This window comes from Pogona vitticeps, chromosome 2 (assembly GCF_051106095.1).
Source record: "Pogona vitticeps strain Pit_001003342236 chromosome 2, PviZW2.1, whole genome shotgun sequence".
NCBI lineage: Eukaryota > Metazoa > Chordata > Lepidosauria > Squamata > Agamidae > Pogona > Pogona vitticeps.
Genome location: NC_135784.1, coordinates 39222069 through 39245004, shown reverse-complemented (window position 1 = coordinate 39245004; position 22936 = coordinate 39222069). Strand labels below are relative to the sequence as shown.

The 22936-nt window shown below is 38.9% G+C and overlaps 1 protein-coding gene across 35 annotated transcripts in view; it reads left to right on the top strand.

Annotated features, from left to right (window-relative positions):
• Positions 1-22936, top strand: part of CADPS (calcium dependent secretion activator) — a 400801-nt gene that overhangs the window by 299893 nt on the left and 77972 nt on the right. For 21 of the 35 annotated variants that reach the window (XM_072989351.2, XM_072989345.2, XM_078388822.1 and 18 more), the window contains 5 exons: positions 1329-1485; positions 3498-3639; positions 16198-16344; positions 19913-20068; positions 22183-22330. In XM_072989351.2, coding sequence (XP_072845452.2) covers positions 1329-1485; positions 3498-3639; positions 16198-16344; positions 19913-20068; positions 22183-22330 — 750 coding nt within the window. The remainder of the gene's footprint in view (positions 1-1328; positions 1486-3497; positions 3640-16197; positions 16345-19912; positions 20069-22182; positions 22331-22936) is intronic. The other 14 variants (XM_072989350.2, XM_072989349.2, XM_078388833.1 and 11 more) reach the window with 1 other exon arrangement.

The window sequence follows — 22936 nt, the reverse complement described above, 5'->3', positions numbered from 1 at the left end:
TGGGAAGGTAACAGCGTTCCGAGTCTAAGTCGCACTGGCCATGTGACCACGGAAGATTGTCTTTGGACAAAACGCAGGCTCTGTGGCTTGGAAACAGGGATGAGCAACACCCCCTAGAGTCGAACACAACTGGACAAAAATTGTCAAGGGGAACCTTTACCTTTACCTTACTTCTCAGGGTGACGCTTTGCACACCTTAGGTCTCATCACAGAAAAAGCATAGCTGCATGTGTGTTAATAACCTGGAAGGTGGAACATGCTGGTAGATAAAATATACTTAAACAAATATACTTAGCCCTTCACTCAGCTTTCGAATCTAACTTTCCCCCTCCCCCTTTAAAAATGTGTTTCCTTAGCATATATAAACAGGAAGCTGCTGAGTAGTTTCTATATTGCCTAATAAGTTACTGCACAACTTCTTATTGATAGCACCACTCATACTGCATGTTCTCAAGCCAGAAGTGACTTCAAACACCCGTGCATGTGTTCCACGCACATTCACATCTGAGTCATGTATGATGTGAATGTCACTTCAGAGAAACTGTACAGTGAATTCTTAAGGACCCATGCGCATGACAATGAGTTACTTCACTGATATTTCTTGGTTTTCGACTTCAGATTTTATTTTATTTTTTGCTACTAAGTGCCATCCTGTCTTGGGCAGGATGTGGACAGTTTTTTCTAATGCTGCCATTCTAAAATTGGCTCATAATTTTTCCCAGTTTAGTTTACTTGATGAAAGAAAAATGTGTTTTTTTTTTCCAATCCACTAACTGACTTTGAATTGTAATTATGATGTATTTAAAGACTTTTACATCCCACCCCCGCCCCAACCTGTTTTCACATTGTGATCATCGGTCTCAATTATTTGTTGAAAGCATCATGGGAAAGAAAAGCAGAAAACCCACAAACACAGTGAAGAAACTCCCAAGTATACTATATTTTAGACAAGGAACTAGTTTACCCTTACAGTAAATAGCATGATCCAAAACAAATTAAGTGGGTTATTGTAAATTGAACAGACGCACCTTCTGGGTTGCATTATAGATATGTAAAAGAACAATATAGTTCTGATTGAAAAGTTTGAAAAGTTCCTGCCTAAAACTATTAGGTTATTAATGGACACAGTTCCCCATCTTGCTCCATATCTGCAGGATGCTGGCATTTTCTACTGCTGTTCTCTTTACAATAAAGCTAGTTTTGTATAGGATGTTCATTGGGTGGGTGTGTTTTTTAAAGCACCTATTGAACAGGTGTAAAATTAACTCTGGTTTAGGGCAACATTAATGCTTTTTTTCCTTGCTTTTTCTCTCCAACACTTATTAAAGGCTTTTGCTTGGTGGTCAGACTTAATGGTTGAACATGCGGAAACCTTCCTCTCATTGTTTGCGGTAGATATGGATGCTGCACTGGAGGTCCAGCCCCCAGATACCTGGGACAGCTTTCCACTCTTTCAACTCCTAAATGATTCCCTTCGTAATGACTGTATGTATTCTATTTTGAGCATTTATTATTATTTCTTTATTAGGACAAAAATACTGAGTTAATGCCAATCTTTTTTTTCCCCCTTTGTTGTACTGTTTACCAGTTCTATATGGCAGATTCTGGCTACAAATTACCGTTAATAAAGCAGTCTTAGTACATATGAAAAAAAATTATAATTGTACATGTTCATGGACAAGGAATTCTATTAGTAACAATTACATTGATGAATAATAGCCACATCAGTTCTGACTTATGGAGACTTTCCCAGGGTTTTCTAGGTATAAACTACTTATAAAGTGGTCTACAGCCACCCCAAGCTTCTGTTAGTTCCCTGGGAACTTGCAGTTTGTCCAAGCAACACAAGTGACAAACAACTTAACACCATTAACCAGACATACATATTTCAGGTGATACTGGTTGGTTTTACTTGGAGACACAGTGGGGATTTTTGAAAGCATCCAAGTTGGACAGTTTAAAACATACATCTAGGATAGCCTTCTCTCTTTTATTTCTGAGACCAGGAGATTCAACAGAACATTTTAAAAAACATCCATTAAAACTTCCTAATTTTGGTTGAAAGGAGAGTTCGTATGTGCACAGGAAGATGGTGTAAGCAAAGCTGGATAAATCCCTAGAGTTTAGACTGTATAGTTTCCAAATAAGTAAAAAATATCATAACTCGGTCCCTTTTCATTTGATTTAAATTAAAATAGGCGAGTGATGCAATTTTTATATTTAAAGAAAAGGACACAGTGGCAATAGCATCAAAAATACAACTTTGAAAATGTTGTAGTAATCAGCTTTTGGGCTTTTAGTCTGCAATCCTATACCCATTTGCTGGCAAATACTCCCCACTGAACTCGGGGAACCTTCTTCTTCTGATTTTACATGTATTATGTTGTTTCATGGTATTAAGTTGTTTCCAACTTATGGAAAGGCCCTGTCATGAACTGTTCTGCTCAGGTCTTGCAAACTGAAAACCATGAGTTGTTTTATTGAGTCGGTTGTCACACATCAGGTCTTCTTATTTTCTTACTGCCTGCAGTCATTTTAGCTTTTAATAGAAATACTTGTTTTAATGAAGAAATTAATTCTACAATTACTGTACCCTACTATCCCAGTGATTACCAAAATTCCTCCACAGCAATTGTCTGATGACAAAATTCTTATTGGCTAAAATCCTCTTTTGTAAGTTATCCTGCTTAAGGCTCATGATTCATCCCCTGTGGTGATATTTTGGAAACAAAACATGTGTCGGTTGTTCTGGGTTTTTCGGGCTCTTTGGCCGTGTTCTGAAGGTTGTTTTTTCCTGACGTTTCGCCAGTCTCTGTGGCCGGCATCTTCAGAGGACAGCAACCTGTGCTCTGTGCTGCTGTCCTCTGAAGATGCCGGCCACAGACACTGGCGAAACATCAGGAAAAAACAACCTTCAGAACATGGCCAAAGAGTCCGAAAAACCCAGAACAACCATTAGATCCTGGCCGTGAAAGCCTTCGCGAATATATAAAAAATATGTGTCCTTCATCCACCCCACCCCGGAAGATCTAATGGAATCCCTTTCATTGTTGGGTAGCTGTCATCCCATAATCAGTGATTTTCCATAGTTAAAGATTCCCTCCTCTCTCCTGGTCCCCAATTGCTTTCTGACAACGAAAGGGGTGCCACAGGACCCACATGGACCCGAGGGAGTGGGGAATCAGAAATGTTTTATTTCGGGGGGGGGATGTCACTACTGTTGATGTCAACAGCTTTATGGAGTCATAACTTACAGAACAGCATTTCAGCCACTGCAGGCGCAGGTGGTGGTTGCCGGTTGAACTGTTTTTGGTCACAAACAGCTCAAGACCAGAGTGGGGAGATCTCTCCACTTTAAAACAATAAGATGAATCATGTCCCATTTGTTTTAACCTAATGGGTTGTATCTAAAAGTATACACTCTGTGACAATATATTATTGGCTTGGGATAGATGTGAAGGATAACCTTACTGTATTTTTTTATTTATCTATTCTAGATAATTTGTGCAATGGAAAATTCCACAAACATCTTCAAGACCTGTTTGCTCCACTTGTCGTTAGATATGTCGATCTCATGGAGTCCTCGATTGCACAATCAATTCACAGGGGCTTTGAGCGGGAATCATGGGAGCCAGTAAAGTAAGGAAACCTCCTTTGATAAAAAAATCGGAGTATTCGGGTACAAGAGGACCCACGTACAGATGACTTAGTACAATATTAGATGTTCTGTGAATATTTTCTGTTGCCATGCATGCGAAAACATAACTTTTTTTTTTAATGAAAAAGATATTGTGGACAAAATAGCACTGTGTAATATAGTGTGGAATATTAATGACACATTTAATTAGTTACATAAGGGAACTCAAGTAGAGGGGAAAGGAAAGGTGGAAGAACTGAGATGCCACTAACTTCCCTGGCCTCTTTTAGCTCTTTAAATATTACATCAGCCAGTGTACTGCACACGTATCCCTATTTGTAAACAGTTCTGGGACGTGGTGGCGCTGCGGGCTAAACCGCAGAAGCCTATGCTGCAGGGTCAGAAGACCAAGCAGTCGTAAGATCGAATCCACGGGATGGAGTGAGCTCCCGTCGCTTGTCCCAGCTCCCGCCAACCTAGCGGTTCGAAAGCATGCAAATGCAAGTAGATCAATAGGGACCACCTTGGTGGGAAGGTAACAGCGTTCCGTGTCTAAGTCGCACTGGCCATGTGACCATGGAAGATTGTCTTTGGACAAAACACTGGCTCTATGGCTTGGAAATGAGGATAAGCACCGCCCCCTAGAGTCGGACACGACTGGACAAAAATTGTCAAGGGGAACATTTACCTTTACCTTTACCTGTTGCCTGTTGTTACAAGTATAATGGTACAAGCTATCCAAAGCACTTATTTGCTGGCATAGGGGAAGCCAGCTGATGTGTAACCTAGTTATGTGACTTATATCTTCAGCACCCCAGTAGGTTTTGGAATCCATGAAAACCATACATGAAGGAGGATTAATATGAGGTAAAAATTACGTTTCTCCCTACCACATGGTAGAATGATGGCCCTCATCTTGCATTACTGGGTAGTCTGGGATGAAACCACTGAGAAGAAGCTTCTGTGATCCTGACAGATTAGGTTCTTATATAATCCATCCCTAAATCTAACAATTCGATCAAATCTAGATAGTCCATTTGGGCATAACAGTTCTAAAGCCCTAACATACACAATCTTTTATAATTTTTGCTATTATTGTGATGATGATGATGATGATGATGATGATGATGATGATGATTGATGATGATGATGATGATGATGATGATGATGATGATGATGATATGGTGGTGGTGGTGGCTCAAAAAAAAAGGCCGATTTCTGTGTAATTCTGGTGAACATTTTTCAGTAAATACCATACTCCCAGCATTTGTATGAATTCACATAACTTGTCATAACTGATTTCATTTTTAGCTACTGTTTGTTCTTAGGATAAAACAAAAAGAAGAAAGTTTCAGGAAAATGTGATCAAAACTAGAAGAGCGTGTGAATAGCTATTTCCAATGACCAAATGTAATTTGCCCAGGAAAAGGTGAAGGAAGACTTCTTAAACCGTTTCCTAGCTGTCACTTTTCCCCTGCGGGTTTTCCCCATTGTTACACAACTCTGTCAGTTCTAGACACAGGTGTGGAACCTGTATGAACAATGGAGCGATATAAGGCTGAAGTAACAGGTGAAAGGAAAGGTTAGATATCACATACCCGGCCTCTTATCTACTGCAAAGCATTCCCTGTTGATAGTAATTTCCCACTACGAATCGTCATCAACGTTTCATTAAAATATTCGCAAGTGCCATGCCATGTGATGTTAAATGTAAATTTAATACAAAATATCTAATTCTGTTGATTAAGATGTTCAAATGTTTTCTAATCTAAACAGGAATGATTTTGGTTGTTCTAGATTTTTGGGGGCTGTTTGGCCAGGTCCTTAAGGTTTTTCTTCCTAACATTTTGCCAGTCTCTGTGGCCAGCATCCTCTGAAGATGCTGGCCACAGAGACTGGTGAAACGTTGGGAAGAAAAACCTTAACAACCTGAAAAACCTACAACAACTATTCGATCCCAGCCGTGAAAGCCTTCAAGAATACAGGAATGTCTTTCTTTATTTCAGATGTTATTAAATGCTGCTCTTCCTTTTCTCCTAAAATATAGCTGAAATACAGAAAGATATTTTAAAAATAGCTCGCCCAAAGAGTTTATTGTACAGTTGGAATGTGTGCAATGATTTAAATTTGTTTACAAAAAATCTTATAAGGGTGTTTGTGGTATTAAAATGTTTTGATAGAAAACTAATTAAATATTTTACACTGCATGTGCACCTTCAAAATACATTTTATATTTCATTTTCAGCAGTGATTAGAATATTAAAAATAATAAATAATAATAAATAATGTATTTATAAATAATAAATAATGTATTTCCAGCAGTGATTAGAACATTAAAAATAATAAAAAAATAATAAATAATATTAGGCTTTTAATTCAATTTAGATTTTCATTACCTGTAACTGTAATAGTTCCAAGCTAGTTTCTATCATCTATTTAATCTAGAGTAGCCTTTTAACCTTTTAGCAAAATTTAGTAAATAGCAAAATTCTCTTGCATGACTTACAGCTGCAGAACGATGAGGCCATCTTCATCAGGCAAAGATTTTTGATAAATAAAGACTCCATTCTTCCATCTTGCAGCTTCCACACCATCCACACAATGTAATGGATTACAATACACGGGACAGACTGAGAAAGTCTTCAGTTACTGAAGATATACCTCTGCAAGTGACATCTTCACCCTTCCCCAAGGAATAATTTAAACAACAGGATTTTTGCTATTATGTTCTGGATTGCAGTTGCTTTTTTCCAAAACCTGTATAGGACTCTTCCCCCCCTTCTGTACTATCAGTTACTCTTTATGCAGACTCTTCTGCAGTAATGATTTATTATTTTTAAAGGCAATCCTTTTTTAAAAAAATATTTATTGCAAACATTTTGTTTGTCAGGTTGCTATTTTAGGCATAATTACATATTGATTACGGTGGTAATAATGTGTAGACAATTGACACAGGATTGTTTTGATGAAATCCCTCAAGTTGTATGGAGGTTGATTTGGTTTGGTTTTTTGAGTAAATACATTTAAAAATCAAGTCTAGTGGCCTAATTCCCCATAGTTCCAATTAAAACCCATGGAAAATAAAAGATGGTTCCAAAGTATGTTTCTCTCTTACTGTAACCACTGTGTATATGCAATATATGACTTCCTTTTTATATAAAGAAAGCCATATATATACACAGTGGTTACAGCAAGATATATACATATATGTATCTCCTCCATTAACCCCTGAGGATCCATGAGCCCCTGAGGATGTATATATATCCTCAGGGGTTCATGGATTTTGCAGTGAGGGTATCTTGCCCCAGTTTTTACACTATAAGCCATACATATATCCCAGATAAGGCTGCAGGCCATTTTGACATACAGTCAGCAGTTTACACATGTTTTAGTGCTTTCTGTTGCATATTGTGGGAGATCTACAAAGCTGCAGTACCCCATACTGTCATGATTGCATGACCAACTCTTACAGCTCTTTGAGGTTTCTTAGAGTCTCCAACATCAAGCCTGAGAAGTGTAAAGCTTTTGCATAAACCTGACAGATACTGGAACACAGTAACCAGATTGCTTACATCAGCACACTAACGAGAACTTGGATGCTTTACTTTTTTGGACTACAGGTGCCAGACCCTTCCCTCCACCACTCAGCAGAATTATACTCCAAAAAAATTAATAAGATTCCTAAGTTCTAGCACTATTCAGTTGTTGTGTAACCTCTGTAAGGTAAAGGTTCCCGTCGACATTTTTAGTCCAGTCGTGTCCGACTCTAGGGGGCGGTGCTCATCCCGCTTTTCAAGCCGTAGAGCCAGCACTTGTCCAAAAACAGTTTCCATTGTCACGTGGCCAGCGTAACTAGGGAGCACCGTTTTACCCTCCCACCGAGATGGTACCTATTTATCTACTCCTATTTACATGCTTTCGAGCTGCTAGGTTGGCGAGGAGCTGGGACAAAGTGACGGGAGCTCACTCCATTGCATGGATTCGATCTTACGACTGCTGGTCTGACCCTGCAGCACAGGCTTTTGCGATTTATCCCGCAGCGCCACCACGTCCTTCTGGAGCACATTTCTCAGATCTCGGTTGGATCTGCTTGGGCTGAACATGCCAGTATCCCAGTCCTTTCTTCTGGATTGGTCTCAGAGTCAACAGGCTACTCATCTTCACAAGATCTCAAACGTTGGCAAGGGGGGTCATCTGTAGAAATAATGTGATCAGCAAGTGATAATATCTCTCCAAAAAGCCAGGATAGTTGTGTGCTACCTCTAGGATCGGGACCATTATGCTTTTGAATACCACTTTCTGAGGAACAACTTCAGGCAAGTGCTGTCACACTTGCATTCCTTCTGCTTACTTCCCATGGACATCTGACTGACTATGGTGAAAAATAGGAAGCTAGATGAGATGAGCCTTTTGTCTGATCTAGTAATGATCTTACTTTGTTCTTGTCTTTCCGTACAGTAGTAGGCAGATTGGGGTGGGCTACCTCTACTTGTTTCAGGATTCCACTTATCATGTAACAATGTGACTTATATTCACTATGTTCATACTGAAGAGCAGGCACTTTTTGTTCATCCCACCTTCTTAGTTAGGCATCCTTCAGTCTCGAAAGACTTTGGTAATGTGCTCTGTATGGAGGACTTGGAGCAGCGTCTAGTGTGGCTGAGGAGGCCAATTCGAGAGTGACAATCCCTTCCACACTGAAGACAAATACAATCTGACCCCATCCAGCTCCCTGCTTTTGCTGCTTTTGTGGCTTCCTCTTTGCCTCAGCCTGCTGGGCAAGGGTCTCTTCAAATTGGGAGAGGCCGTGATGCAGTGCCTGCCTCCAGGCTGAACACTCAGATGTCAAGGTTTCCCATCTGTTGAGGTCTATTCCTAAGGCCTTCAGATCTCACTTGCAGATGTCCTTGTATCGCAGCTGTGGTCTCCCTCTGGGGCGATTTCCCTGCACTAATTCTCCATAGACAACGCCTCAGCATTCCAGTAGTAATTTTAATGGGACTTTTTGAATGGCTGAAGGTGATTCGTGCTCACCAGGAAAAATCCTATGTTTTTTCCCTATGAATGATGGAAAAGAATCACGGAAAGCTATCTGTAGGCCAATGATTTAAAGCAGAGGTGAACAGTTATGGCCTTTGCAATGTTATTGGACTGCATCTTCTGCCAATGCTAAAGGATGCTGTTGCGCAACATCTGGGGGAGTTCACGGTCATTTTCTCTTGATTTATAGCCACCTAAGTAAAAGTTATTAACATAATCTCACCTCCGTGTAAAACAATCTCAACAAATATATAATCTCTTTCCTTTGGAGATGGCTGACAAAGGGCTTTTAACTTTGCTTGCATAGGCAAAGAAGGATATACATATGCTATATTGCTTTGAATCATGTAACCTCATTACTTTCTACAGCCCAGGAAGTTCTGTCACAAGATAACAGTTTTTAAAATAGACCTTACAACATGCCTACCAACAAATCAAGGTTAAAAAAATATGGTCCTTCATTTAACCTATCCAGATGGCTGAATACAAGAACATAGGGTTTTGAGTTTTTTAGATAAAAATTCGTTTCTGGAAGTTGCTTGAGCCATACATCCAGATAATCACTGCAGGCTACCAAGATTTCTGAAAAGACTGTATAACTATGCTTCTCTCTTTTTTTGTGTGTGTTTTGTTTTTCTGCTAATTCTGAAAAGGCAACAGAACAAGATGAGTTAACTTGTTCTTTAAAAGGTTGCACAGCTGGTAAGAGTGGGCAAAACCATGCAGAGAAAATGAATCAAAGCAAGACAGCAGCCCTAACACAGTTTTCCAAAACACTGAATATGCAAGTTAAATCTGTTGCCTGACTGACTTAATATACACAGTCACATGAGGTGAGGGATCATGCCAGCATGCCTTTGCATCAGTTGCTCAGTAAGCTCCACAATACTCAGCAGACCCAGAGATATCAGCGTGCTGAGAAATACTATCAACAGAGCACAGCTCATCTTGAGCAAGATGGTCAGAATATCATGCTGTATCCTTCTCAAAGAATCGTTTAAGGAAAAAATAAATTATTCTATGTTAGTTCCTGAAACATTTCCAGTAACATTGCACTTTGAAGTGATTAATGCGGGGGAGGGGGGAGGTTCCACAAAAGTTTCAGAAATATAACTATCATAGAAATAAGTTCACAGAAAAAACAGGCTTCGGGTCCAAAGCTTTGTTACCATAGTATCTGAAATAGTGGGTGGGGTAATTTAGCTAGGGGTGATTGATCAGAAAATCAGCCAGCTCAATCAAATATTATGATGAGGGGACATAGTAGTGCACAATTTGATATTAAAACTTAAAACTAGTGGTTCATTGGACATTCAGTCTAGGACTAAAACAGTGTTAGAGAGAGAGGCAGGGCTTACAAGCAGATGTGCTCCAGGCATCCTAAAGGAAGAGGAAGAGTTAATCTCATACCATAGGCTAAACCACATGTTAGTCTTAACTAGAAAAGACTTATTCAAATCAGTGGAACTTATGGAATGTTCCATTAATATGTCCCATTGTTCCTCCATTGTTCTTTTGCGCATGCAAAATGATGGGTTTGAATCAAGGAGACTTGAAGGAAGGAAGGTTGATGAACAGCATCTGAGCACAAATCAGATTGCAATTACATCATGGAGGTGTGTACTTTAGACCCCCCAAGCTAGGCTGAACATTTGGATATGTTTATAGATCAGTTTGCTAAATATTTAAAGAACGGAGAAATTATAATTGTAGACTTAAACTACTCTGGTATCTGTCTGAAGACCAATTTGGAGTCATAATGCCATATTGGGAAGTTTAAAAAAGCATCGAGGGGGTCGTGTATCCTTAACCTGGTCTTCACCAACAGCAAAGAATTGGTAAATAAGATCAAAATATGGAGTCTTGGGGAGAGGGAAGAGATCATGCCTTCTTTGGGGTTCTTATAATGAAGAAAGGAAAAACCGGGAATAACAAGATTTGTACTCTGAACTATAAGAAAGAAATCAACAAGCTTGGAGGGAGAAAAAATACGGAAGTGGTAGATTCACTGTATGGAAAAGATGGAGAAGTACTAATAAGTAAGAAAGAGAAGCCAGAATTTCTCAGCATTACTTACTTTGCCTCTGTCTTTTCTCAAAATCTGAACCAGTGCTCAGCACCGGGCAAATAGAATTATTTTATTTATTCATTCGATTTATACCCCGCCCCCCTAGACAGCGTCTACTCCGGGTGGCTTACAAAATCATAAAATATCATTAAATAACAATAAAAACATCACAATCAAAAATAAACAACATTCATAATCGTAAAAACATTTGAACAATAATATAGCATGATCAAGATGGGAAATAAAAACAGAAAGATAGAATTCAAGAACTGACAAGAGGGAAAGCCTGCCTGAAGAGCCAAGTTTTTAAATGGCTCTTAAAAACACCCAACGAGGGAGCCAGGCGGATCTCTGATGGAAGACCATTCCATAGTCGAGGGGCCACTGCAGAGAAGGCCCAGTTTCTTGTTCTTTCTTTCCGGGTCTCTCTTGGCGTTAGGCCCCTCAACCGACCCTCCTGGCTATGCTGAGTAATTCAGGTAGATCGGGGTGGGAGAAGGCGATCTGCCAAATACCGAGGTCCCAAACTGTTTAGGGCTTTATACGTCATCATTAACCCTTTGAAGTCAATGCGGAAGCGGATGGGAAGCCAGTGTAGGGCAGCCAGAGTGGGAGAGATATGCTGGTGTTTTCTCACCCCACTAAGAAGTCTGGCCGCCACGTTCTGCACCATTTGAAGCTTCTGCATCAATCTCAAAGGTAGTCCCACATAGAGCACATTACAGTGGTCTGATTGTGAGATTACGAGCACGTGGACGAGAGTAATGAGGGACCCCCCATCAAGTTAGGGCCGCAGCTGGGTGATCCGCCACAGATGAAAATAGGTGGAGCGGACCACGGACGGCACCTGGGTTTCCATGGTAAGCGCTGGATCCAGATGTATCCCCAAGCTGCAGACCTCTAAAAGAGGCAGTGATGACTGCTGCCTGAGGTATGTAAAAAGGTGTTACAGAAACAATTGTTTTAAATCAGCTTAAGTCTCCAGGGCCAGATAAACAGCATCCAAAGTGCAAAAAAATAAATAAATCATAGAGCCTCTTCCTTTAGTCTTCAAGAATTCCTGGACAAAAAAGTGAAGTCCCTGAAGACCAGAAGTATGTAAATATTGTCTCCAGCTTCGGAAAAGAGAGAGAGAGAGAGAGAGAGAGAGAATCCAGGCAACACCTAACCAGTCAGCTTGACATCAATACCAAGAAAGATGCCAGAACAGATAATTAAACATTTGATCTGTCAGCACTCAAAACAAAAGCCATTTCACACCAAAACAAGAAAAGTAAATAGACATCCTTGACATTGCACTGATAAACTTTCTCCTGTCTAGCGCAGGAGGTAGCAATAACCAGCCTCATATATTTACAACAGTTTCATCTAAGGATGCAATCATGCACACACTTTCTAGGAAGTAAGCCGCATAGCAGAACTTACTTTTCAGTAAACACATGTCCATTCTGTTTTTTATGTTACAGTGCATCAAGAAGGATCTAATAAACCTCCCAAGTTTTCTCTCCTTACCATATTTATTTGAGGTGTTTTTTTGTTTTTGTTTTTTGGTATTTTACTGGACCTCTTGGCACAGTGGTTAAATTGCTGTACTGCCACCAAAACTGTGCTTACTACCTGGGGTTCGATGCCAGGTAGCCGTCTCAAGGTTGACTCAACCTTCTATCCTTCCGAGGTTGGTAGGAACAAGGTGGGGGGGGGGGGAACAAGGTGTAGCCTGCATAATTGAATTGTAAACCATCCAAAGAGTGCTTTAAGCACTATGAGGCAGTATTTAAACAGCACACTTTGTTTTTTTCAGTATGCCACAATTTATTGAGCTACTCTTTTCTAACTGCAGCAGTACAACCTTCTGCTTGGTGGTGACCCAATATCTTTTATCTGAAATGACTGAGGAGAGTGTTGTACGATAACAGAGAAACAGGAAAACACCTGGAGGAAAACAAATACAACAAAAAATAAAGAAGACAAAAACACAGTATAGCACCTCAAAAACTGTTATATTTTCATGTGACCTTCTGTGGGCAAGTCTATTTCTTCAGAAAACTCACATCAAAATATAGTAGTTATTCTTTAAGGTGCCATTACACCTTTGTCCTCTTTATTTTATTTTTTATTTACTTTTGGTTTTGCCAAATATGCTAGCATTAACATACCTGCCTCTTCAAAAACTACAATCCTGAAGAAGAGTAGTTTAGATCAACCAAACATGGAGATTCCTTACACAAAAATCTGATATCCAAAGCCAATTTTGTGCCATTATTGGTGTATAAATACTGTGTCTAGGATACAGTGAAATAATAAGCATTCACAAGTCAAAACTACGTACACAGTCAGAGTTTTTGTCTTAGTTTCAATGTACCATTTGAATATATATTTCAGCACACCTATGTATGAGCATGATAGAGTGCTTCATACTCAACAGTTGATGTCCCAGACCTCAAATTGGCAATAATTGACCACCTCCTTCCTTCCTTCCTTCCTTCCTTCCTTCCTTCCTTCTTCTTCTTCTTCTTCTTCTTCTTCTTCTTCTTCTTCTTCTTCTTCTTCTTCTTCTTCTTCCCAAGGCATTGTTGTGCTTGCCTTCTTAGGTGTTTTAGGTGCTGTTTCAAGCAATACTATAATGCAAATGATGTGGTGTCCCTTAAATATCTCTCAAGGGGAGAATGAAATGGGGCCAATAAAGAAGGCAAGGACTCATGCTTTCAAAATATTGGCTACTGGCATGATTCAAAAGCATTTAAGCACCCATGTATTTATTTGTTTGTTTGAAAATTTTTACCCCACCTTTCTCCTTAAAAGGACCCCAGGTAGCTGACTATTTCTGGGGTTTAGATACTGAGAGTTGCTCTTAGAGTGACATTGCAAGGAATTTATGAATTAATTTAATACTGTGTTGGTGATATATAAACATTGTGGGACAGAAGAGTCATTTATCTTAAGCTGGCAGATGGTATTTAAATCATTTTGCTTCATATAAGAAATGGCTGGTATAAGGATATTATTTACTGTAATCTCTGGAATATGTATGCTGTAATTAGCTGTCCTTAGTGAGTGTTGTGTATGTCTTTCAAATGTTTTGTTTCCTGTTAGTGTAGTAGAAGTCTTCAGTGAGTGCTCTTCTAGATACCCAGATCCCAATAGGTTTGCGTTTACACGTTCTTTAGTCTATTTCATCAGATTAAGTATCCATGCTAACCTGAAGTATGCATTTTATCTAGATACGCATTTTATTCAGTTATGTTGTATTCAATAGAAGATACCGTATTTCTGATTAGCAGCTAAAACTTTCTGGGATCATAGACCTTGTTCTCACCAAGGCAATAAACCCATTTTTGGGCTGTACCATGTTAGACTATAAATGGTGGACCCTTTGATTTTATACTGTGAATGCATATGCTATCATGAGGAGAGAGGAAGATGCTGAAAAGTGGAAGAAAAACACATCTCCAGTGTTCGTATTAAAGAATTTCCCAACAGAGGCCACAACTTTAAGAGTGAATTTCACTGCAATTAGCTACTCAGTAACTTTATTACATGCACACTTATTGGAGAGTATTTTTGATTTAACTCAGTAGGACTTCCGTTGGAGCAGATACATATAAAAGTAAGGTATAACTTACTGAGAAGTAAGGTCCATGGAGCGCTGGAGCACTTATCTATTAAGTAGTTTTACCTACATTGTGGAGTTTTCAAGCCCCAATTCTGTCAACTAATTCTGACAATTTCATAAAACTTTCCTGGCAATTTATACCATGCAAATATTTCTGTGACTGTTCTCTGAAATGGTTCACTTGCTATGGGAAGAACCAGACACCCACCCACACATTCTGTTTTGAGAATTTCGTGGTGTGCTTAAGAATCAGTGGTCAGTATCCTGATAAATATTTATTTGCATGGAACTACAGGTGCAGAAGCTGCTGATGCTGCCTGATGAGGTGCAGGTTATGAACAATTATGTGCCTTATAGGTGACCAGGTGATACACTCAGGGCATGCAACCGTACCTTGTCAGATCATGGCAGCAGCTTCTGTGACAGGATCACCAAACGTGTAAATATTTAATAGGATACTGGCCACTAATAAATACCTTTAGATGGTCGTCCAGTATAACAACTCTATATAAGCATTCAGGGCACACTTGAATGGAAAATGTACTTAGATAAAGAAAGTGGGAAAACTTGTGGGGGCAGGGGAGGTCCACAAGCTTGCTCACTGAAAATTCTTATGCCGAGATCAAGAATGTTTGTATATCCAAATTACATGAGCTGGTGCCTATTTTGAGTCCTCAGATTCAACTTTAATTTTTCTCCAAGTCCAGAATACCTGTACTTTCTTTCTTTACAAGGTATTTTGGATTCTATATTTAGTGGGTAAAAAGATATTTTAAACAGGGTAAATCCTACCTTGAAGACTAATTAGATCTTTTAGGCTATAATCCTATATATACTGTTTCCCCAAAAATAAGACCTAACCTGAAAATAAGCCCTAGTATGATTTTTCAGGATGCTCGTAATTATAAGCCCTACCCCAAAAATAAGCCCCAGTTAAGTGAAACCCAACCACCACCATTGTGCAACAACCAGAAGATGGCATGACTGTATTTGAATGAATGTAGATTGTTGTACATGAAAAAAAAAACATCCCCTGAAAATAAGCCCTAATGTGTTTTTGGAGCAAACATTAATATAAGACCCTGTCTTATTTTCAGGGAAACATGGTGTGTGTGTATATATATATATATATACACACGGTGTGTGTCTATATATATTTGCTCCAAAAACACATGAGGGCTTATTTTCAGGGGATATTTTTCTCCGAAAATAAGGACTATATGTAAAAACATAAGATGAGCCCTGCTGGATCAGGCCAAGGGTCCATCTAGTCCAGCTTCCTGTATCTTACAGTGGCCCCACCAGATGCCTCTGGGAGCACACGAGACAACTAGGCACCTGTCCCCTGCATCTGGCATTTTGAGTTAGCACAGCTGCGTTGTGTAATCCTTCAAATCTTCCTGCAAATAATTCTGAACATTTGAATCTGTCCCCTCCTGGTAAACTAAGGAGCCAGTCACTATGCTTTGAAGAGTTCTGAGGAGATGTATGTTATGTCTTTTTGTATTATTGATGTTTTAATTTGCTACTTTATAAATGTTTCTTTCATTTTTGTCCTTGCTCTCTTTTCATTTAAGCAACTTGTTGCTGCTCTTGTTGTTGTTGCTGTTGTTGCTGCTCTTGTTGTTTTACCTGCAGACTGCTGGGAAGGAAATTCCAAAAACCTCACTCAAGCCCTCCATAATCATGCTTCTCTCTCAGATGTTTTTGGTTTGGGTCTTTTGACTGTTGTCTTGCCGTGAACTTTGCAGATTTGTTTATGAGTGCCACCGTGCTTCTGCTGCATCTGCATTGTCACCGTGATGGTATTTTTTTTCTTTCTGTCTGTTTCTTCCACAGGAGTTTAACAAGTAATCTGCCCAATGTGAATCTACCAAATGTGAACCTCCCTAAAGTTCCAAACCTACCAGTTAACATCCCACTAGGCATCCCCCAAATGCCTGCCTTTTCTGCACCGTCATGGATGGCTGCTATATATGATGCTGAGTGTGTATTCAGTTCAATAGATATCATTTAAATCAAAAGTAATCTTGGCATGGATATGGATTGCTTATTTCTCTCTTATTTCTCTCAATATATTTAGATACATCACCCTTTCAGAAGAACAACTGAGATTGTAGGGGAGGGGGAAAGTGACTAAATGCGTCATACAGTTCTCTGTAATTTCACATTTCTTTTACCCACTTGGATCAGCGTATCTATTGATAAAATGGTTTGAATTCCTTTGTTTTTATAGGCTTGCAAATCTGAGCCATGTGTTTATTTTGGGGTTTTTTAAATCACTTTGTAAATGAAAACCATCTTGTTGATGAACTATATCAAAATTTAAAAAGCAAACATTTTCTGTTTGCCTAATTCCAGGTTGCCTGTATGATTGTCCAAATGTTTTTTTCCATACTGTTGGGAGGAATGTATCTGGAAAAATATGTATTTACTGTTGAAGTTTAGAGACTTCCTTAAGCTTGTCTAGAACTGCAGCCTAGCACACCAATCTTATAATTAAATAACCGGGGGGGGGGGGCGAATCAGTCACACAGATGTCAATTGCTGTGATGTATGGGTGGCCTCATTAATGTACTTGGCTCACCCTTGCTTACAAGAGGCTCTCTCTGTGTGTAGTGTAGGGGAGGGCAAGTGTGTCCATTTAGGAGATGTTAGACCACAATTCATAGCAATTCTCCCCACTGGCCACAATGAATGACTTGATTGAGAAATAGACTTCAAAAACCTCTTGGGGATTATACTTCCCCCCAACATCATAAGAGAACACTGAAAGAGAAAGCTTACCCAAGATTGAGTGTAAAAAAAAATCGCCCATAGGGACCATCGTTAAACGAAGCGTAAAAACACTCCGAAAAAGTCATCGCTAAGCGATTTCGTCCTTAAACGAAGCAATTGCTAAGCGAGGCACCACTGTATATGAGACGGGCTTTACTTTAAGAAAAGAGTAAAGCACGGCTGAGAGGGCTAGATCAGGATGATAGGAGGGGAACCTTTGCTCTGTGACATTTTCTTTGGTGAAAGGACTCCTTTTGCGCTCCTGGGGACCGAAATGATCCCTGTATATTTCCAATGCTGGTAAATAATAGTTTCATAGTGTGGCTTTAACTGAGGAATTCCAGACCAACTGCTATCCTAGTAGTTTTTTATAACTTAAAAATACAAAAAGAAAAGATCCTAGATATCCCAGGTGACATCTAGTCTGTAATTAAATCCAATTAAAATTATAAACATGCCACTTTAAACAGGATTTGAGATGTGAAGTCTAAAAATTACATAACAAGCTACATTACTTTTTTTGAACAATCATTCAGGAACAGGAATCTGTATTTAAATTCCTTCTGAAAGTTTGTACTAAAACTTTGCATGTTTAAAACAGAGTCAAATGAACTGCTATTGCAACAAAATAATATATATTTTATTAACGTATTTTATGACTCTTAAAAATACTGAAATTAATAATTTTGGAAATACAACTCATATCCATGCTAAGCTGACTTATTAAAGGCTAGACTAGACTAGGCAGTATATGAAAATAATACATGAAATATTTACTTTTTCTCTGTGCATGCTCTGTGATATTGTTTTGTTTTTTTGTTTTTGAAAAGATAAGAATCAAGGCCTCAGTCCTAAGCATGCTTACTCATGAGTAGGTCTCATTGGATACTTGGAATGGCACATACCCATGAGTGCATGGATTTAGGATTACAGCCAAAGTCATCCCAGTGGAGCAGTCATCTTGAACTTTTCTATTAGAAAGAGAATTCTGAAAACACCTTCTACAAATGATACAATAAAATAAAGCAAGTTAGTGCTGTTGAATGAGATAATAAACTCGTCAGCTTGAACTTTCTTGTGTGTTACTCATTTAAAAAACAACAACAGTAAGCTCTTCAAATGGAAAATGCAAAACAACCCCGAAATAATTCTATCTGAAAATGCTGGGAGCAGATGGATGTAATCATGTTGTAATAATAAATAAATACTATTGCATTCCTGGGCATCTAATTGCTTTAAACAGAAATACGCTCTGTTCCAAAAGCAGGGTTAGACTGTTGTGTTGGTATTTTGTTTTTTTTAGAAAAGGTACTGATTCCCAATTTAGGTTTAAGCTAAAAAAAGAAAAGAAAAGAAATGTGCTACACCAATTCATGCCACTACTTTGATTAAACAACCACTCAAGGAAATGCCTGATTCTCTATCTTTTCACTGATCCTTGGCTCCTTTCTACCCATTAAGAAACTGTTTCAGTGTTTCCACATTGTTACATGGATACATGTATTTCCTATAACTACACCACTGCATTCTTTGCATAATTATCTCTGTTAGTACAGAATTCAAAGGACTCGTCTTGGCATGTTGGGAATATGGTTTCCACCCTGCAGTAGCCATGTGTGCATTTAGTTATATATTTCCTTTCGTAGCATTAACTCAATGCAGCTGACATCTGTCACAGTAGAAACACCCTTTTACCCGTTTCTATATAGACGATATCAGCATGACCTGCTAATGCATGGTGTGTCAATATAAATCACTGTGTTAGCATTAGTGGTATGCGAGGAGAGTGGGATAAATATCTGCCTTGGTCATAATCATTTTTGTTTTAAAAAAAAGGAGGGAATGGAAAACGTTCATAAATAAACACTTAACTTTCTCAGCATAACTTTATCATAGTTTGTCATTTGTCCTACGGGTAGAGAAGCTTAATCAGCAGCAAACAGGATAACACCATATATACAGAAGATTTGGGTAAAACAAACCTTCACGTTTGGAAACAAATCTAATATATAAAGACACAGCAAAAAAAGAAAAAATTTCCAGAAGTTTTGCCCTATATATTTGTCTTTCTTTCCTCCCACCCATGCCAAAATGCGAAATAGATAAGATTTAAAGTGGTCAGCCAAGCCAAAACTTTTCAATATATATATAAAAAGATGTCTTATTGTGACTAATTCAACTGCTTTACCCTGATTGCCTTCCAGCTGTTCAAAAATTGGGTCCTCGCTCACCACTTGTTAGCACTGTTTCTTGTTTTCCCTCAAAACCCTCATGCTAAGGGAAAGCGGGGAAGTAAGGGAAGAATGACAAACCCTTTCCTTGGGGGAAATGCATGAAATCTTAAAAAAATAACCACATACATTTGCGTACTGCGGTTATTACCAATTAAAGATTTCCCTTCACATTGTACAAGAGAGCCTTCAATTCAATAACGACGTACGCTAATGTGGTTATTGAAAAAGGGCTGATTTTGTGTTGTTCCCATACGCACTGTTTCCAAATAAACGTCTGTTATCTTCCTATTTTACTTGTCTTCCCTGTCTCATCTGGAAAGACTTGTAAGAACTAGATAGACTAGAAAAATTGTACAGTGGAAGACAAAAAAAAACCAACCCTGATGATGGAGATTCTCCCTGGCATTGTTCTGTGTCTCCACTTTCCAGTCACTGTTATGCCCCATTACGTGTGCAAGTATAATCTCCACATCAGGTTTCCGAAACTAGGGAGCAGGTTGTAATCTCTTCTGTCATTTTTATTTTTCATGTTATCCTGGCAGCAATGGATCAGGAACATCAGAAGATCTGTTTTGGAAGCTAGATGCCTTACAGACCTTCATCAGGGATCTCCACTGGCCAGAGGAAGAATTTGCAAAACACTTAGAACAGCGGCTAAAACTTATGGCTAGTGATATGATCGAGTCCTGTGTGAAGAGGTAAATATAAATATCTAAGTGGGAAGGATTCTCCACAGCTAATATGCATGAGCTTGTCTCCAGTTACAGGAGGCACATGTATCACATATTCTTCAGTCATCTTTTCTTTAAGCTCCCGGGGAGAAAGCTCTAGGCCATAGCTTTGAAGCAATCCCTTTTGTGAGCTACAAGTTCCTTAAAGTCTCAGCCAGTATGGAGGATTATCTGGGTTGAAAAAGTAACTTTTCCAAGCCTTTGCCTAGATCACAATCTGTGAATCAGTAGGTTTCTAAACAACAGATTGCCTTGGAGTTTGAACAAGAGTTCAAAGTAATGGCGAAGAGGGCAAGTTTCTATAAGGCTTTTATTTGACGGTGAAGGATAACTTGGCCAACATCACAACTTGGGCAAAAACTATCTTTCTGGACAGAACTGCATGTGGAAGAAGACATGAAGCTGCTGCCAGAGATGGTGGGCCCATTGGTTTCTTTCCTACTTTTCTCTGTCTAATTCTCTTCTGCAGTTGACTGCATGATATGACACCATGTCATGTTTGCTCTACATCTGCAACTGAAGTAGAAAGAGGCTGGAAAAATCACAGTGGGTGAAGGGAAGAAACAGACAGGATGCCTACACTTTGTGGCAGTCCCTTGTCTTCCACCATCATGGCTAGAATGGAAGCCAAATTTTAATGGAACAAACTTTATTAGGACTGGAAGAACTGAAAAGTTTTCTGAAAACAATTATACACTCAATATTAACTGCTGCTTTTGCCATGGAACCCAAGGAAGTGATCTATATTTATTTGCCAAAGAGACAACTTACAGTTGTTTTTTGTGACACTTGAGATGTCAACAAAAAGAAGCAAACAAGACACACTCTGAAAAAAAAATGCAGTAATTCAGTATTATTTCAAAATCAAACAATTAACAGGTTTGTAAAATTTGTGCTTACCTCTGGGCATCCACATAGTTTTCTATAATTATGTGAGCTTTCTATTTGATCCTTTTTGTGCCATCAATATTTCGTGTCAGCTACAATTTAGTAAATATTTTGCAACATTTTATTGACGTTTTATAGGTATGCATTATGATCATTTATCTTGAGAACATCAAGACACTGTTCAGTTAGTATGTGAAGCTGCTTACTAAAATTTCTTGTCTCTTAATATTCTGAAAGGCACAGTGAAAATAAAGAGCTATTTTCATATGTTTTCCCAAATGCTATCTGCTTTGATTTGCAAGTTTGACTCATTGACTAAAATACTGGTGCTTAGAATTCTAAGTTGCAGCTACAGTCGCTCCATTGAATTGCTAGGGATTTGGTGAGTTGACTCCTCTGTCAACTCCTTCCATGAATCTAGCTGTGATTTACTATGCTAAGCAACAGGATTTCAGTCATTCTTTCCCTTTCCTTGGTCTTCCTGGTGGCGGCTTTCAGCAGCAAGTCGCACAGAACGTTTCTTTAAGCAAAATACTTATTTTCTGCCTGAAAAGCAGATCACCACAACTAAACGGTTTAGGGCCTCGATATTTGACGGAACGCCTTCTACCGCCAAGATCTACCCGTGTTACTCGCGCGAGCCAGGGGGTGAGGCTGAGGAGCCTAACGCCGAGGGAGGCCCGGAAGGAAAAGACAAGAAATCGGGCCTTCTCGGCGGTGGCTCCTCGCCTCTGGAATAACCTTCCCCCTGATATTCGCCCGGCCCCCTCGCTGGGTATTTTCGAAAAGCAACTAAAAACATTGATGTTTCGGCAGGCCTTCCCCCCCCCCCAGTTAATTCCTGACTCCTCTTTCCTTCTTTTTCCTAGTGTTTTATCCAATTGTTGAAAGTTTTCCTCTTTGTAAAATGGTTTTTATTATTGTTGTTCCCTTTGTTGTGAGCCGCCTAGAGTGGTCTATCGACTAGATAGGCGGGATATAAATAAAATAAATAAATAAATAAAAAATTTAAAGCTCGTTAACCTTCCCTACCAAAACATTTGGCTCAAGTTTGTGTTTGTTGCATTGTGTTACTTGTACCAAATTTCAGAATGTCTTTGCCTTCACAATATCTCATTGGTCACAAGAATAATGTGTTGGTTGCAGTATCCTTAATGATCAACAAACTATTTCTTCTTTATCATATTTTACAGAACAAGGATTGCATTTGAAGCAAAGCTGCAAAAAACAAGTCGGTCAACTGATTTCAGAGTCCCTCAGTCAATATGCACCATGTTTAATGTTATGGTAGATGCCAAAGCTCAGTCAACAAAACTTTGCAGTATGGAAATGGGCCAAGAGGTAAAAATATTCATATATGTATATATTTAAGAAATGTAGTTTAAAAATCTGCATCTCATATTCTGCTGAGTTCAGAAACATTCTAACAGTTGTGGATTCAGTTTTTCATATATAGACTATGCAGATGAAAATGCAGGGTCACCCCACCAAATCTCTATAATGAATATGGATACTCAGAACCCCAGTCACTTAGTTAGAAGTGACTGTTGGCAAGGACTGTGATGTGCACAAGGTACCTCTAAAGCCTATTTTTGCATGGCAGTGTTTTATACTGAGTCATTAATGCCACCTTGGAATCAGACATGTGGCTGTCTAAAGTCTCTGAGTTTAAATACAACAATCAGGTAACAGAGGAGCTATTATTTTACTATCAAGCAGAGAAAGCCTCTTGAGAAGCAAAAGCACTGAAGTAATGGAAATAAATTGTTCAAGCCGTTTCTTCTAAATGACATCCATTCCCAATTGATTTGGGTTTTACAAAAATTTATGTTTATAAATACTTCCAGGTTCTTAATGACTCAGAGGATTCAAACTGGTCGAGGTTTATCATCTGCTGGTCTAATTTGTTCTTCTCAAAAACATTCTTGCAACTATGAAAATTTCCAT